This window comes from Pteropus alecto, unplaced genomic scaffold, assembly GCF_000325575.1.
Source record: "Pteropus alecto unplaced genomic scaffold, ASM32557v1 scaffold73, whole genome shotgun sequence".
In the NCBI taxonomy this organism is placed as follows: domain Eukaryota; kingdom Metazoa; phylum Chordata; class Mammalia; order Chiroptera; family Pteropodidae; genus Pteropus; species Pteropus alecto.
Genome location: NW_006436284.1, coordinates 4,224,555 through 4,241,090, shown reverse-complemented (window position 1 = coordinate 4,241,090; position 16,536 = coordinate 4,224,555). Strand labels below are relative to the sequence as shown.

The 16,536-nt window shown below is 35.3% G+C and overlaps 1 protein-coding gene across 1 annotated transcript in view; it reads right to left on the bottom strand.

Moving 5' to 3' along the window:
- NDUFS4 (NADH:ubiquinone oxidoreductase subunit S4) overlaps window positions 1–16,298 on the bottom strand; it is an 88,215-nt gene extending 71,917 nt beyond the window's left edge. Inside the window, exon 1 of the mRNA XM_006912452.3 lies at window positions 16,153–16,298. Coding sequence (XP_006912514.1) covers window positions 16,153–16,250 — 98 coding nt within the window. The 5' untranslated portion in view covers window positions 16,251–16,298. The remainder of the gene's footprint in view (window positions 1–16,152) is intronic.
- Between the last annotated feature and the right edge of the window lie 238 nt (window positions 16,299–16,536).

The window sequence follows — 16,536 nt, the reverse complement described above, 5'->3', positions numbered from 1 at the left end:
CTGTACCTAAAGGAAGATGTTTGACTTTAAAATATTTTTGGTTATGTTGATAAATATTCAGGCAGTAAAATACTCTTTGAAGAGAAGTTTGGAAGATCTGGCCAGAGTAAATATTATCAGCTACAAAATAGTGCATATTCGAAAAGCCCAGCTGAATTCTGCTGGCCACATATATTTAAGAATGTATACAAAGATTCTAATTCCTATTCTCAATTCATTAAACATCTGAAATATCTACTAAGTCTTCTGCACAATGATATACCCAATGGCTGGCCTTAAAGATTTTATTGGGGGAAGGCAGACATGTAAACAATAATTTCAATGTCACTGCTTTGAATACTAGTGGTAATTTCTATAATAAAGGAATATACAAGGTGCTTTTCTATTCATGGAGGAACAACTCTGCATTGGGGAATGGGAGGTGTGGTGGGATGTTGCAGGGCTGTCAGGAAAAACTTCTTTAACAATGTTGCCTGAGCTGTTCAGATACTTTGCTTTCATTGAGCATCCAATGCTGCAGGATTGAGAAAAAAATAAAATACATCTAGCATATTACTTCGCACATTTAGTGCCTATTATGTGTAGTACAGTCTTGACAAACACGTTCATAATTTATTTTTAAGTAAGGTATAATACCTTAAAACTAGTAGTTTAAATTTTGGTTGAAAAGTCATGAATTCTTTATTTTCTCAAAAATTGCTTATCTTTCCACAATGCTTTTTTTGCCTTTCCCCAACTCCCTTCCAGCAAATTAAATGAATTGATAAAATTTAACAATATCTACAATATTCCATATGTCTTAAACTCTAACATTCCATTTTGTTTTTATTTCTAAATAAATAAAACTGAACAAATTTAAGTAAAATTATGTGGTTTATTTAATATAGACTGTAACAGTAGAATATGTAATTCTCAATCTCAAATGTCAGGGTTTATTCTGTATATCGAGCACTCTTCCATTCCAATCTGTAGTATAATAGCTACACAGCTATTATGGAAAAAAATTTATTTTACTATTGGCAATTATTTAAATTTGCAATACATTTCCATCTTTTCCATTTCTTTGATGAAAAATTTTGGAGTGTTAGTAAAAACTTAAATCACACAAAAAGCCATGTGACAGAATTACACGTATACATTTTAATAAATACTGCCATAAGATAAAAGTCTGTAATACTATTATTCAATATAAGGAAGAAGCAGGATGCATCATAAAACTATAAAAGTCATCATTTTTCAGTAATCTATAACGTCATGGTCCATGACAGTTACATTTAAAACCCACGTAGTTATAAGGAAAACAAATATCTAAAATGCTATTCTGCTTAAGGAGATGCTGCTGTGAAATATTTTTAAAATTTTTATACTATTCCATAATCAAATGAGCACAGATGTTTACTGAGTATCAATTACAGGTTAATCATTGTGTTATGCTATGAAAATGCAGAGGTAAAGAAGAAACAGTTCCTGCTCTGAGACCTTAAGTCTTGTGGGAAACACAGACAAGGAAACAGGCAATCACAATAAAGCATAATTACTCAAAAGAGGTAAGAGGTAAGAACAGGGGGCTCTTAGATCACAAAACTAAGCTTGTGAATTCAAAAAATGCTCCTTAGAGAAAATGATTCTTAAAGTTTCACCTGAAGGATGAGTAGAACTTTAATAGGCAAAGGTGTTGAGGTGGTGTAGGGGTAGGGAAGACGGAGAAAGCAGAAGAAATAATCTATGCAAAAAGAACCTTAATTACAAAAGAGAGCAAGCATACAAGCGCAAAGTAGTTCAGGATCACTAAAATATAGTTTGTGTATGGCTGGAGACTGGGCCAGAAGGACGAATGCCAAGGAATGAATAAAAGATGTAATCAGGGAATATGAAGGACTGACTATGTGGCATGCTGAGAAGTTAAGACTTTATCCTACAGGCCAGCAGTCCCCAACCTTTTTAACATCAAGGACTGAAGCTCCTATGAGAATTCTTTGCCTGATGATCAGAGGTGGAGCTGAGGTAATGATGCTGGCACTGGGGAACGGCTGCAAACATAGATGAAGCTTCCCTTGCTCATCTCCTGCTGTGTGGCCTGGTTCCTAACAGGCCACGGACCAATCCATGCCCTGGGGGTTGGGGACCCCTGTGTAGAGAACAAACTAAGATTAATGACATGGAGACCAGTTAGAAAGCTGGGTTGGCAGCAAGGATAGTTGCATAAGGATGGAAACTGAATGGGGGGTTAGGAAAATGAGTACTAGAATTGAATGGCTAATTGACAGAAAGCCTAAGAGGAAGGAGACAAAAAAGATGCATAGGTTTCTGGCTCAGTTAACTGGCTAGGTGTTGGTGACAGTAATTAAGAGGGAAAACGAGTGGTGAAGATGATCATCATCAAATTGTTTCAGATATGCTGTGATTGAGATGCCTCTGGAAAATCCAAGAAGAGAAGTCCTGTTAGCTCTAGGGGCCTAGAAGTCAAGAAGAAGATGCAGAGACACATCTTATATGGAGAGTAGGTCCTAAAGTCAGTGTATTAGGCAAGAACTGCAAATAGTAAAATTATCTTTGGAAATCCTTTAGAAGCCCCGATTCCCCAGTGGAGACACACATGGGATCTCTTAATAAGCCAGTCCTCTAGCACTGGAATAAAAAGCCATTTCTTTGGTTGGGTTCTAAATGATCACTAGAATTAACTTGAATTTTTAAATGTTTTTAAATACTTTCTACTCTTTTTTAGTTGCCATGTATATGTGCTGACTTTGAGTGAAATGAGTGCACAATGCAAATAAACTACATATATTTAGGCTTTAGAAAAAACAGATGGTAACTGAAGTCATAGTAGATGAGATACAAAGAAAGTGTATTAGTTTCCTACTACTGCTGTAACAAATCACCAAAAAGTTGGTAGATTAAAACATAATTTATTCTCTTACAGTACTGGAGGTCATAAATCCAAAATGAATCTCATAGGGCTAATATCAAGGTGTCAGAAAGGCTGGATCCTTCTGAAGTCTCCAAGGGAAAATCTATCTGTTTCTTGTCCTTTCCAACTTTTAGAGGCTGATGGCATTCATGAGCATGTGGTCACATCACTCCAGTCTCTGCTCCCATGGTGACATTTCCTTCTGATTCCTCTTGTATCTTTCTTATAAGAACCACTGTGATTACATCATTGTGCCCACCAAGATAATCTCCCATCTCAAGATCCTCGATTTAATCCTATCTGCAACGACCCTTTTGCCATCTAAGGTAATGTTCACAGGTTCTGAGGATTAAGATGAACATAACTGGGGGCGGGGGTTTATTCAGCCTACCAGAGTATGCAAAAAAATAAAGGTATTGGAAATTCTCTAGTTCTTAAATTAGATGGTGAATCCACACAAATTCATTTTGTCGTTATAGTTCAAGGAATGGGCAAAAGATGATGGGCATTCAAAGGGAACTGAGAAGGAGGAGATGCAAACTAGGAAGTCAAAGGAAGAATCTTTCAAGAATGAGAAGGTCATCTTTTTAGACTGCAAAGGTCACATAAGATAAGAACTGCGAAGAGTCTATTCATTTAGCAACAGGGTCACTGTCAACCTTGATGAAAGCTATTTCAGTGGAATGACAGATGCCAAAAATAAAACACATTGAGCTGAGGAGTGCGTAGGAGGTCACAATCTGGAAAAAGCCAAGTGCAGATAATTATTTTATAGACTCATGAATAAAATACTGTTAATAAAAAGACAAGATCCAAGATATTCTGATAATACAGAAAGAGGAAGTAGAATCTAGGAAAGGTTTATGAAAAGGGAAAAAAAAGGAGGGGTGAAATAACAAAGGAAGAGAGAAAAAGAAGCCACAAAAGAATAATGACGATGCTGCTGATGTTAAAATTTATTTGGCACTTAGCATATGTCAGGCACTGCCCTAAATACTTTATAGACTTTATGAAACAGAATTATGTCCATTTTATGGAATAGAAAACAGACACAAATTAGGCACAGAGCTAGGACTCAAATTCTGGTACAGCTGACTTAGCAAAACGTGTGCTCCTAACTCCAATAGAGTAGCTCAAGTATGAGAAAGCTAATACAGCCTGGCGGCATGGCTACTATCAAGACTTAATAAAAAAAAATCTCTGGAAAGCAGTTTTTGCCAAAGCCAGAGTCAAGGACAGTAGCAAGAGATTATTAAGGGAGCTGGCCATATCAACAGTTTGAACTCAAAGCCAAAAGATTAAATTTGAGCCCAAAATTAAAACTTAGGCCCTAATTAGGGGCCACTTACAAACAGTAACTAAGATATACTTAAACCATGAACTTCATCAGCAACAGAATAACGATGCTTTAAGTCTCAACTAAGGGAAGAGGAAACTGAAATTTGTGAAATAACCTCAGATGCATGTTGTATCCATCCCACTGCTAACTAGGAACTGAAATGGTACGCTAAAGCACACTGATAAGATGGAAGACAAGGCTGCCACCATAGTTATCAGAGATGACAATGAGACAGGGGCAAGAGCCTAAAAGGCAACTATAAACAAAAGTCTCTATGTTGAATACTTTAGGCAGTATCAGTGAAGAGAAAATATATGCTCATCCAAATAATGAGATCATCCAGGCCACTAGCTTTATCTGTTACATTCTCAAAGAAAATTCTGTAGGCTGATCTTTGTTTGTTGGGATATTATACACAGTCCTTGGTCAACTACCTGGTACATAGTATGGGAGTATTCTGCTATCGTGAATTCTTTAAAGGCTGAATTGTACGGAAGAAACTATCTCTTCCCTGGAGTACTTCTATTACTATTTACAGATAAGGGAGTTTTAAGATGTCAGTTTCCCAATCCTTTGTCATGGCTTTCAGAATATTGATGAATAAAGCAAATTCCAGTAAATATGAGTTAATTACAACCCAAAGAATGGGTTAAACTATAATTGTCAATAGACTATCTAAAATGAGATCATTCACTTTCATGAGATGAAATAACATACATAAAGCAACTACTTCAGTGCCCAATTGCTGAATAAATGATACATTAGAATTCTTATGATTAGCACCATCCCTCCAAAATAGGTTACAGAGACTTTTGAGTTTTAAGGAAGCCTGTAATCGACACCTTTGGTACATCATATTCTCTTGGCCCATCTGTCATTTCAGCCACAGCTATAGGAGCTCATCCTCCTGCATCCTACCTCAAGTAAACCTATTATGCCTCAGGGTCTTTAGGAGCACAGGTATAGCGCAAAGCACAGGAGAGTTAACACCTTCATTAACCAAAGGGGAATAAGAACCAGTAGATAAATGTTCAAGCCTTCCATCTTCCAAATGGACATTACTGAAAGGTATTCTGCATGCTTCTTAGGGAGTTCCAGTAGAACTGAACCTCTATGGCTCACAGCAGCAATCTCAATATTGTTTCCTCTTCCTTCCCTATTTCACTCCCAGGCTCCTCACTTCTAATTCCTAAGTCAACTCTCAAATAAATCACCTATACCCACATGCCAATCTAAGACAATGCCTGTCCACAAAATCCTGAGAAATGATCCTTTGCTTGACTACTTCTACCCTACACATTCATCCTCAAAGCAGATGTTCTGAGGACATACCTCCTAGTAAAGTCTGTAGAAATGCAGTCTTTTGGGACTAGAAAAGAAAAAAGAAATACAAGTATTTGTTGAATGAGTGAACACACCTTTATCAAGTAAACTCTTAAAGTTCATTAGGAAAAAAAGTCAGCCTACATAATATATATCAACGTTATTTGTTCCCTAAAGATATCTAAATATAAAGTATTCCTGTTCTTAATTTTTGTTCAGGGAGCTCATCTTTCATTATATCTGACTTCCAGGGTTCCTATGATCTACATACATATGATATAGCAGTATAATTAGCATTACAAATAATGACTATATAATAGTAAACCCTTAGTCTGTTTAATCTGACTCAATTGAGTATTTCCAATTTTTTTTTTTAACTTGGTACCAAAGAAGGGGATTTCCAGTAACCTCCTAGTGATAAACCTATGAGATATAAGCCGGAAAAAACTTCCATCAGCTATGATTGCTGCCACACAGGAAATAACAATCTGAAGTAGTAGCTGTCAGAGAATGTCAGAGACAAATTAGAAAGAGCCTGGTAGCTTCCTTGCTCTGGTCCCTGAGACTGGTTAGCTGTACTCTTGCTCTTTCCATTGTTTGGTAACATAAACCAATTCCTTCTTGTTGCCTAATGCAGTCATTTGAGTTTCTAGGTTTCTGTCACTTGTAACTAAAAGATTCGACACAAGAGCTAGTATAAACAAAATATTGTATAAGACCTAAAATTCTCTAGGGAAGGGCTACAAAGTCTGGGATCCATGAATCCTCTAGAAATGTAACACTGATTTTATATATATGAGTGCAACTATTTCTAGAGAGGAGTCACCAAAACTTCCATCAGTGCCTCAAAATAAATCTCTGACTCCCACACCCTTTCAAAGTAGTTAAGATTTATTGGCTGATGGTCTAAACCAGTGACTTGATATATTTTTGTACCCACTTACATGTGCAACAAACATCCATCTTTTATTAAATGCCATGATCTTCAACTGAGGGCATATGTATTTTGAAATCCTTCCTCTGCCCCATTTCTACGATTCTGGGATGTTAACTACTCCCTTCCTCCCACCACAGTTGAGAATCAATGGTTTAGAATCTGATCGTATGAAGACCTTTTTTGAATCATCTTTGAATCTTTTAAATCTATTCAGATGTGCTAAAATGCAAGACATATTAGAATTTAGCTTTAAAAATAATTCATCATAGAATGGCTGGTCCTGTTAAGATGTAGTAAGCATATTCTATCCTGTCTCTCTGACTGAATGCAACCATAAACTCTGGACAAGATGTATGGAAAAGCTATTTGAAGACTCTGAAAAGCAAATGGGCAGATCAGGGAAGATCACCAGAATTCAAAGTACCACTCAACCAGCAATGAATTTACCAGAATTTTTCCCTCCAGTATCCCCTGCATGAACTTAAAGCAGCAGGAAATCCACAAGTAAGCCTTTCTCCAGGAGAAGCACTCTGTCTGAAGGAGCTAGAAAGGGGACTAGTAGAAATGGACAAGAGTAGAAATTGCATTTTTTTTCCCCCTCTTTTCTCTGTTCTCTCATGCACCATGCACCAGCCATAGGCAATCCTGTGGCCACATGGAAACCTGCTAGAGTGAAAACTCTGAGGGAAGGAAACCTTTTTCCATTCATTGTGATTCTAAGAAGGTAGGACCAATACCTACTGCTTTTTTTTTGTTTTTTTCTTCTTTCTGTCCTTCTATCCTTTAGTCACCGATGCAAGTCCAATTGTAGGACTGCACTACAGAGCAAGGTAAAAAGAGCCACTGGTTTCTGGATGGAAACTGTAAAGAGAAAACCCCGGGAATTGAGTTTTTCATAACATAATGGAATTAAACTAGAAATCAATAATGGAAAGATAGAGAAATCTCCAAATCCTTGGAAATTAAAACATCTCTAAATAATCCATGCACCAAAGAGGAAGTCTTAAGGGAAATAAGAAAATATTTTGAACCAAATGAAAACAAAATATAACATCTAAATTTGGGGATGAAACTAAAGCAACTCAAAAGAAAACAGATGATGAGGAAACACTTTTAGCTCATTTTATGAGTCCAGTATTACCACAATACCAAATCTATACGAAGACAGTATGAAAAAAGAAAATTACAGACCAATATCCTTCATAAACATGGCTGTAAAAATCCTCAACAAAATCTTAGCAAATTAAATATGGTAATATATAAAAAGAATTAACACAACAAAGTGCGGTTTATCCTGAGAATGCAGGGCTGGTTCAATATTTGAAATCAATCAATATAATTCACCATATTAACAATCTGAAGAAAAAACCACAAGAATCTTATCAACTGATGCAGAAAAGGCACTAGACAAAATATAACATCCATTCATGATAAAAACTATTAGCAAACTAGGAGAAAACTTCCTCAATCTAATAAAAGGCACTTCTACAAAACAAACAAAAACCTTTACTAACATGATACTTAATGGTCAAAACTTAATACTTTCCCCTAAGACTGTTAAATGGCAAGAATGTTACCAATCTTATTTAATATCCTTCTGGAAACCAAAAAGAAACAAAAGGTGTAAAGATTGGAACAGAAGAAATAAATTGCCCTTATTCAAAGACTGCATGATTACCCACTTAAAAATCCCAATCTACAAAATATTTATAGAACATATGAATGTCGCAAGATTGCACAATACAAAGTCAACACAAAAATCAATCCTATTTCTATATACAGTACGATTAGAAACTAAAAATTTTAAACGATGTTATTTACCATGGCTCCCCAAAATGCAGATACTTAGGCATAAATCTAATGAAACAGATATAAGATCTGTATATTCAAAACCATGAAACACTGATGAAAGAAATCAATAAATAATTGAAGAGACATATAGCATATTTATGTACTGTAAGACTCAACATAGTAAAAATGACAACTCTCTTCAAATTAAGCTCTATATTTCAAGCAATACCAATCAAAGTCCCACCTGGATTTTTCATAGATATAGATAAGTTGATTCTAAAATTTAGATAGAAAAGCAAAGGAATTAGAACAGCTAAAAAAATTTTGAAAAAGAAGGAAACTGGAAGAATCACAGCGACTGAAGTACAATACACATTTATTGTAAAACTAGAGAAAGCAAGACTGTGTGGTATTGGCCAAGGGATTTACATCAATGGAACAGAACAGAAAATACAAAAATAGACCCAGACAAATGTAGCCAAATGATTGTTGGAAAAGGTGCAAAAGCAATTCAATGGATAGTCTTTACAATAAATGGTGGCGCAAAAAAAAAAAAAAATTAACGTAAATTTCACACCTTTTATAAAAATTCACTCTAAATGGATCATAGATCTGAATGTAAAACATAACACATCAAAACTTCAAGAATAAAATATAGGAAAAAATCTTCATGGTCTAAGGTTAGGCAAAGAGTACAAAAGTACAACCCATAAAAGAAAAAAAGTGGTAAGCTGAACTTTTATCAAAATTAAAAACTTTTACTCTGTGAAAGGTACTGTTAAAAGAATGGAAAGAAAAAAACGGATTGGGAGAAAATATTTGCAAACCAAATACGTGATAAAGGACTTGTATTCAGAATATTTTAAGAACTCTCAAAGTTCAACAATAAGAAAATAATATATAGTTCAAAGAAAGATACTGGCAAAATGGAATACATTCTAAGGACTACCAACAGGTAGTCAAACATTGAGAAATATGGTCATTAAAAAAGAGTAAACAAACTAGACATGGTAAGCCTGAAACACAAACTTGGGAGGGAGAATGAGTGATGACAAATGTCTTCAATTGTCTAAAGAGCTGATATGTATACAGGGGTCAGGATTTTTGTATATAGAACTAAAAAGAAACATCATTTGCCAATGAGTCTAAAAGTATAGAGGGTTTTCTGGGGCTACCAGATATTAACCATATATTTCTCAACTTCTAGACAATCAAGAAGCAGGAAGTTCTAGAGAATCTTGCATTAAAATAAGGGTCAAACAGGATGATCCTAGAGTTTTCCTCCAACTCAAACATTATGACTATGATCATAGTCATAGAGGTAACTTACCAAAGTAAAAGGCCCTGAACATCAAAAAAGATATCCCTTCCTGCCAAAATATCACCTTTCATTGGACAGAAATAATTATAAAGTACTTTAAATTCCAAATTAAAAAAAAAAACTAACCATCTTAACAAAGTCATATTGAGACATTTAATTCTATCTCATTTGTATTAAAGATATTAAAATTAAATTCAAATTACTAATGTCTAAATCTAATTTCATTAGACTTAAAAGACAAAAGGTATAAAAATAAATTTCATGCAAATTTCTATATTTTTGAAGAAATCCTTTGAAAAAGAAGTGATCTTTTCACATAAAGAGTGGTAGTCCTCAAAAGAGCCAAAACATCTGTATTCACTTTAAAGCTCATCAAGACAGAATGACATTTTTAGGAGAAGCATATGGCTTGCTAAACAGTCATCTAGAACAGAATCTTTTGTCTAGTAAACCCTATTCAAGGTCCATTTACTTATGTATAGAGTGGCTGAATAAAGGAAAGAACATATTTTTAAGTCCTAGAAAATACAAAGAAATAAACTCTTCATCTAGTTTTGTAAAGGATATAGCAAAATATAATACAAAAGGAACCAGATCTTTATTTTGAGACGGTGCTCTCAACATCTGAAACAATTCTAAGAAATCACTAAAACAAAAGAATTCTAGAAAAGCATGAAACTTTCTTAGAGAACTATATGCACCAAAGACAATCTCCCTAAAAAAGGCATTTCCATTTTAAAGGATAAAACACTTTCTTCTTAAAACTTTGAAGGGCAGAGAGTTCAACAGCTGCGCTATATTAAACCTGAGCCCTTCCAAAAGGAAGAACAAGAGTCTCCAGAGAGTGAGTAACATGGCCTGCTTTCTCCAAAATTATCAAAATGCCTGCTTTGCCTCAAAGGAAAGTTTCTCCAAGAAAAAGCCTCTATAAAGTGCATGGGTGAAAAACATAAAACTTAATTTACATTAGGAAAATATGAAAAAATTGAGGGATATTTTGTTTGTTTCTGGAAATCTTCACCCTTGCCCCAAGGAAAAATTCATTTTGAAGTACTTAACAGTCCTACCTTCCCATCAGAATCAACATAAAACTAAGTTTCAACCTAAACTTACTGAACCAATATTTATTGGGGCCAAGGCATCTGAATTTTTATGCACACAACAGGTGATTTTGATGCACAGCAAAGATTTAAAAACCACTGAACTGGCTGGAGCATGATCCATCCCACAAAGAAAAACTTAAGTCTAGTGAGTAAAGGTAGGAAGAAAAGGTCACATTTGAGCAATTAACTAGCTGTAAAGAACCTAAGGTTGTATTCACCTATCAAAATAATAACAGAGAACAGAAGGAGAATTTGAAATAGAAGTTCTGAATTGCTCTCATGTCATTAAAGGACAAAAGACTTAGAACAGTTTGCTAAAACATCCAAATATTTAGATGAAAATCGTAATGAAGAAAGTGGCCACTGCTTAATTCAGGTACAATAAAAGTTCCATCAGAATGCTGGACACTGAAAACTAAAAAAGAAAAGTTATATTAAGAGCTCACGTATTATATGTAATTATCTATCAACCTTAATAAATACCAAAGCTGTATTTACAACAAAGTATATTTCAGCCATCATCAGAGTTTTATAACCCTACTTTATTTTATATAAAATTCTAATAGGTTTACTTACTTGGTGTTCAAACTCATGATAAATGAAAAGGGGTAGGGAAACTGCTAAAGGGAAGCAGACCAGTCAAGGAAGGATACAAAAACACTATTAAATAGCAGACACAAGAACTCAGAAAGCATAAGAGACACCTGATAGTTTTTAAAGGCGGCAGAATGCAATAACTTTTTCCTAATGATCATTGGAGTTAAGAAAACAAAAAAATATGTTCACTATACCTTGTTAATGCATACATTACATGTATCTTTTTTAAGAGGGTAAGAAAGTATATAAAAAAAATATCAAGTCAGTTATAGAAAGTCTCTCACCAAAAATTATTACGAAATTTAGGGAAGAAATTCTTACTAAAAAACAAACAAGCAAACAAAAACTCTAATTTCTCAATTGGAGAGATTCTCACTGTACAAAAGGACCAGTGGAGTGAAAGTAAAGAGCATTATATAGTCTCTCAAATAAAGAACATGACCTACTAAAAGGAAAAGAAAAAAGATACTGAGATTTTAATTTACTATCAGACACTATTTCTCACTGCAAAAGTCAACATATTCCTTTAGACTGCTAAATCAGACTAGTAATGTACTGGTAGGCATACCTCGGAGATGCTGCAGGTTCCATTCCAGACCACCACAATAAAGAGAGCTATAATCTTTTTTTTCTGGTAGAGAGCCTTGCCTTAAATTTGTAAAAACAACACATCTGTGAAGGACGATAAAGCCACACGCAATAAAACAAGGTACGACAGTAAACTGAAAAAATCTGTTTCTTCACCTGTATTTGTTTCCTCATCTGAAAAAATGAAGAGACTAGGAACACCTGAATTCACAGGATTGCTATGAGAAATACATAAGATAATGTAGATAAAGTCCTTGGCACAGTGGCCAATACACAGTAAGTGAGAAATAAATATTAGCATTATTATTAATTTGTGCTCAGAATAAAAGCCATAAAAATGATTCTCAACTTTCACCAAGGGATATTATTTGTAGAAGCTTTTCCATTTAAAATTGTTTTATTCTGTATTAACCCCATACCAAAACAAAGACTTCTTCCAACATATATTACACAAGAACTAGGTTGCTCCCGCTTTCTCCATTAAGTCCCATGTATTACTAACTTTTAAAAACTTCGTGTAAAGTAGCTTGCAGAGAACAAGTCTCATGATCACATTTAGTCACTATTATTCCAAAAAAGCTCTCATGTTCCATGAGTACCCTTTCCCAAATAAATTCATTTCCACCTCTTTTAATCTGAATACAGTAGTCAGGAGACTTGTCAAGAAAATGTATGAGTATTAAAAAAAAAAAATCAATTTATAAGACAACTTTAATCCAGAGGCAGTTTTAGGTGAATATCCTAAACTCAAACTATTGCAAATAATTAGGAAAGAGTATGTGTTGTAGATATTTATGTAGGTTAGTGTCTACTTGGCTTTCACTGATCTGGCTATTACTAGAAATACTGCTTATGGCTTTCTGCTTTTCCTTACAATCACACATCTTTAAAAATGTATTTACTCATCTATGTAAGCATTTACTTGTTATGTGTGAGCCATTGCACTAAGTGCCATGAAGTACACAAAAATAAAATTTTTTTCCATCCATTCAAAAGCAAGTGACCTCACTCCTGATATAGCAGTCTAGGTGCTAATACCTAGTCATTTGCAAATGTGTATGTGTAAAAAAGTCAGCATAGGTTCCTATGCTGAGGTAACCAACAACCCAAACACCTTTGTGATTTACAGCAAAGGTTTATTTCTTAGTCTCTTCATATTTTATACAACCTACAAGAATCAGCTTCTGCTTGCTCCATGTTATCTACATTCCAGGATCTATACTAAAAGAAAAGACCTGATCCAGTATGTGTCCATCCCACAGCAGAGGGAAAGGGCCATGAAAAAGCATGGGACAGCTCTTAAAGTTTCTGCTTGACAATGCTTACCATATCCAGTTAAAACATTTGACTGGCCAATCGGGTAGTGATTTATGATCCTCTAACTGGGAATGGAAGCAAATATTTTAAACAATAATTCCATCTATCACATATCTATCACCAAGACTAATGAAAAGAAAAATATTCAGGCTATTCAAACCAATAATAAAATTAACATTTATTTAGGTAAGGTTTACTTACCTAAATGTGTGCCAGATACTATTCTAATATTTATTAGTATTAAAATATTTAATTCTCCTAAGGAGAATTCATCAAAGATGACTGTTACTGATGAAAAAGACCAACTAATTATGTTTTTTTTTAATGAGGAAAATAAGCCACACAATAAAACTTTTCAGAAGATATTTTAGAAACATTTCAAGTGCACAAAACTTGGCTTTGATATGTTCCAAAGATAGCAAAAGTAGCTGCCCTACAGAGAAGAATTTGTTTATCCCAGCTTATCTCAAGTAGAAGCCAATCTATTGGTTTTAAATGCCCTAAATGTTTCTCAAATTTGAGCTGAGACAGTTTCTCATCAAGGTTTAATAAACACAGAACTCTTTGTCAACCGTAGGGCCTCTTACTTATTGGAGGTTCCTGCAGACTGATAATTTCATACTGGCTTACCTAATGGTGAAAAAGGAAATAGAGCAACAGAATAGAGCAAGACTGGAGTACAAAATAGGCCTCAAAAAAAGGTCCCACCTACTCAGTTCCCACTAAAGTCATTAACATCTGCTGCAGACCCGGAGCTATGTTTGAGGTACACACCAGACTCGGTCCATACTGAGAAGTGATGAAACTGGGCTAGGTGAGTATAAGTGAATAGGTTTAAAGAAAACCACCACACAAAAAAACCACTGCTTCAAATGTCCTGAGTCCTAAGTGCTGCTATTTTAAAATAGAATGACATTTTATCTGGCTTTCATATGAATATCCTAAATAGTTAAATTAACCCTGGAAAATCCCTTAGGAAAGTCATGGAAAGTAAGGATAAATGTAGGCCATTTATCAGGTTTTCCCTCCTCTTCAGTCCTGGGAAATGAGAAGCACATAGAAACTGAGACTCTAGAGCATGAGCTAAGTATCTAGTTCAGCTGAACAGTCTACGCTGTTTAAATATTTTTTTCTCTTATGTGTACATGTTGTTGGATTTCTAGTTTTTTATTTTTTTACTGATATATTATAGTTAAGTTCATTTAAATTAATGTAGCCGTTAACTGCTTCTTTCCTTCTGATAGTTCCTTTTCTCCAATACTTAATTTTTTTCACTACTCCCCTCCTTAGCAAGTGCCTTACTGATTGAACCCTCTCATTTTACTCAAGTGATCTGAAATGTTACATCATTTACAAATGTTTTCTAAATATTACAATAAAATGCTTTTTAGATGTAGATTTCCCCATTAATTAGTTCTTTTTGCACACTCAACCTTTTCAGATCCTCATTATTCTAAAATCGTAAGAGGAAAAGAGTACTTCAAGGAAAACCGAGGAATAGATAAGGGAGAAGGGCCACAAATTTCCCTTAAAGAGAGATAAACAGCATAAGCTCTTCCAGAAAAAAAGTGGTACAGAAAGCAAAGCAAATGTGTCATTTGACTTGTGTTTAAATTTGTTTTCCTTGGCTTTTAAGTTTTTTAAAGTGTAAAACGAAAGTCATGATTTTAAATTTTATTTTCAAATCTCTTCTAACACACCTGTAAACAGAAAACTCTTTAAATCTGAATAAGTAGTACTAATTATCATCAAAGTTTCCAAAATGTAATATCTTAACTACTTTAACTGCTGACAAAATGGCTGTGACTTATATACAGCCATGTTTTGATTAGCCATGCACCAGTGGACACTTCAAATCTGTTTTCAGTTCTAGGGCAACTGTGAATACATTATTATTTGGGAATGCAAAATTAATCTCCATGATATCTAGAACGAGAACTAACCTGAGCCACTTCTATTCAAGCCCGAAGTCAACCAATGGAGTATTTTACCTTAAAGAAATAATTTTTATTCTTTAATTTTCCATTCCTACCCCATTCACATCAGTCCATCCAGTCTTCCCATTTTTATTCTAAGTATTTAGTGTCGTCTCAAAAGCACGCATTAGACACTAAATATAAACCCTGGTTTATATTTATAAACAAACAAGCTGTGAAAATAGCGATAAAACATAATCATTCGCAGATAAAAATGCTTGTGTGTGTGTGTGCTGTCGTGTTAGTACTATTAATAAAGTCGGGAAAATAGGGTAATAGAGGATCAGATGATACAGTTGAAAAAATCACCATCACAAAAATGCTTCAAGGCAAAACAATAACAACAAAAATTTCTGAATTATTGTGAGGCTTTAATAAAATTCTGGGTGGGAAACCTCCCAGCATTACCACCAGCCTTTAAAAAATTAATTTCCAATATTACTCGCAGTGATATTTTTACTAACATTGAATTCTAACCAAGTTTTCCTCCCAAGCAGACTGATGAATAAAACGATCTTTCTGTCCAAAAACCTAATCAACTACTACTTAAGCAAAGACGAATTTATCCCACAAGTAAGGGCTGGAGTGACGGGCAAACAGGTGCAAAATAGAGGGGTGCGGTTAGTGGGGCGCAAAACCTGTGAGACTCCTCCCCTTCTCTGGGGGCTAGGTAGGGCTCCGCTCGCCGCCCCAGATACAACCCCACCCCACAGACCCTCTCCCACAGCAACTGTGCAAAGCTTCCAAGGAACCAGAGGTCGTCCACCTCCCACCTCTCCGCATTCACACCCGACTCGCCTGGCCAGCGCCCCTAGATCGCCGCTAGTTCGCCCGCCCTCTCCCGAGAAAAGGGTCAACAGAGGCCTTCTACGGGACCCAGCCAGCAGAGACCTCCGCCAAAGTGAAGAGACCCGAAAAGCTCGAAGAAGAAACCTTGCAATAGCGTTACCTGGTCGGAACCCTGGAAACGGAAATGGCAGCTACAGACGCTGCCCTTCTCCCCCACAACGCTTGCCTCAGCGCCACTGACATTGAGACCGCCGCCATCTTGCCGCAGGCAAACACCAGGACGGATCACCGCAAGGGACAAACTTTCTTCGTTTTCAAGCTGGTGTAACTGCAACGTAATGGATTTGGGGGTGGGGGAGAGTTGTTTATTTTATGCTTATTTGGGCTTTTGTTAAATATTGGAGTTTAGAAAAGAGGTGAAAGGTTTGGGTGAAAGAGATAAGTAGGAAAGCGGATAGGAGAAAAATGCAGAACTGCATTAAATGTAAATACTACCCCCATAAAGTGTAATCTTTGTTTCTTGTTAGGATTGGTTATTTACTCG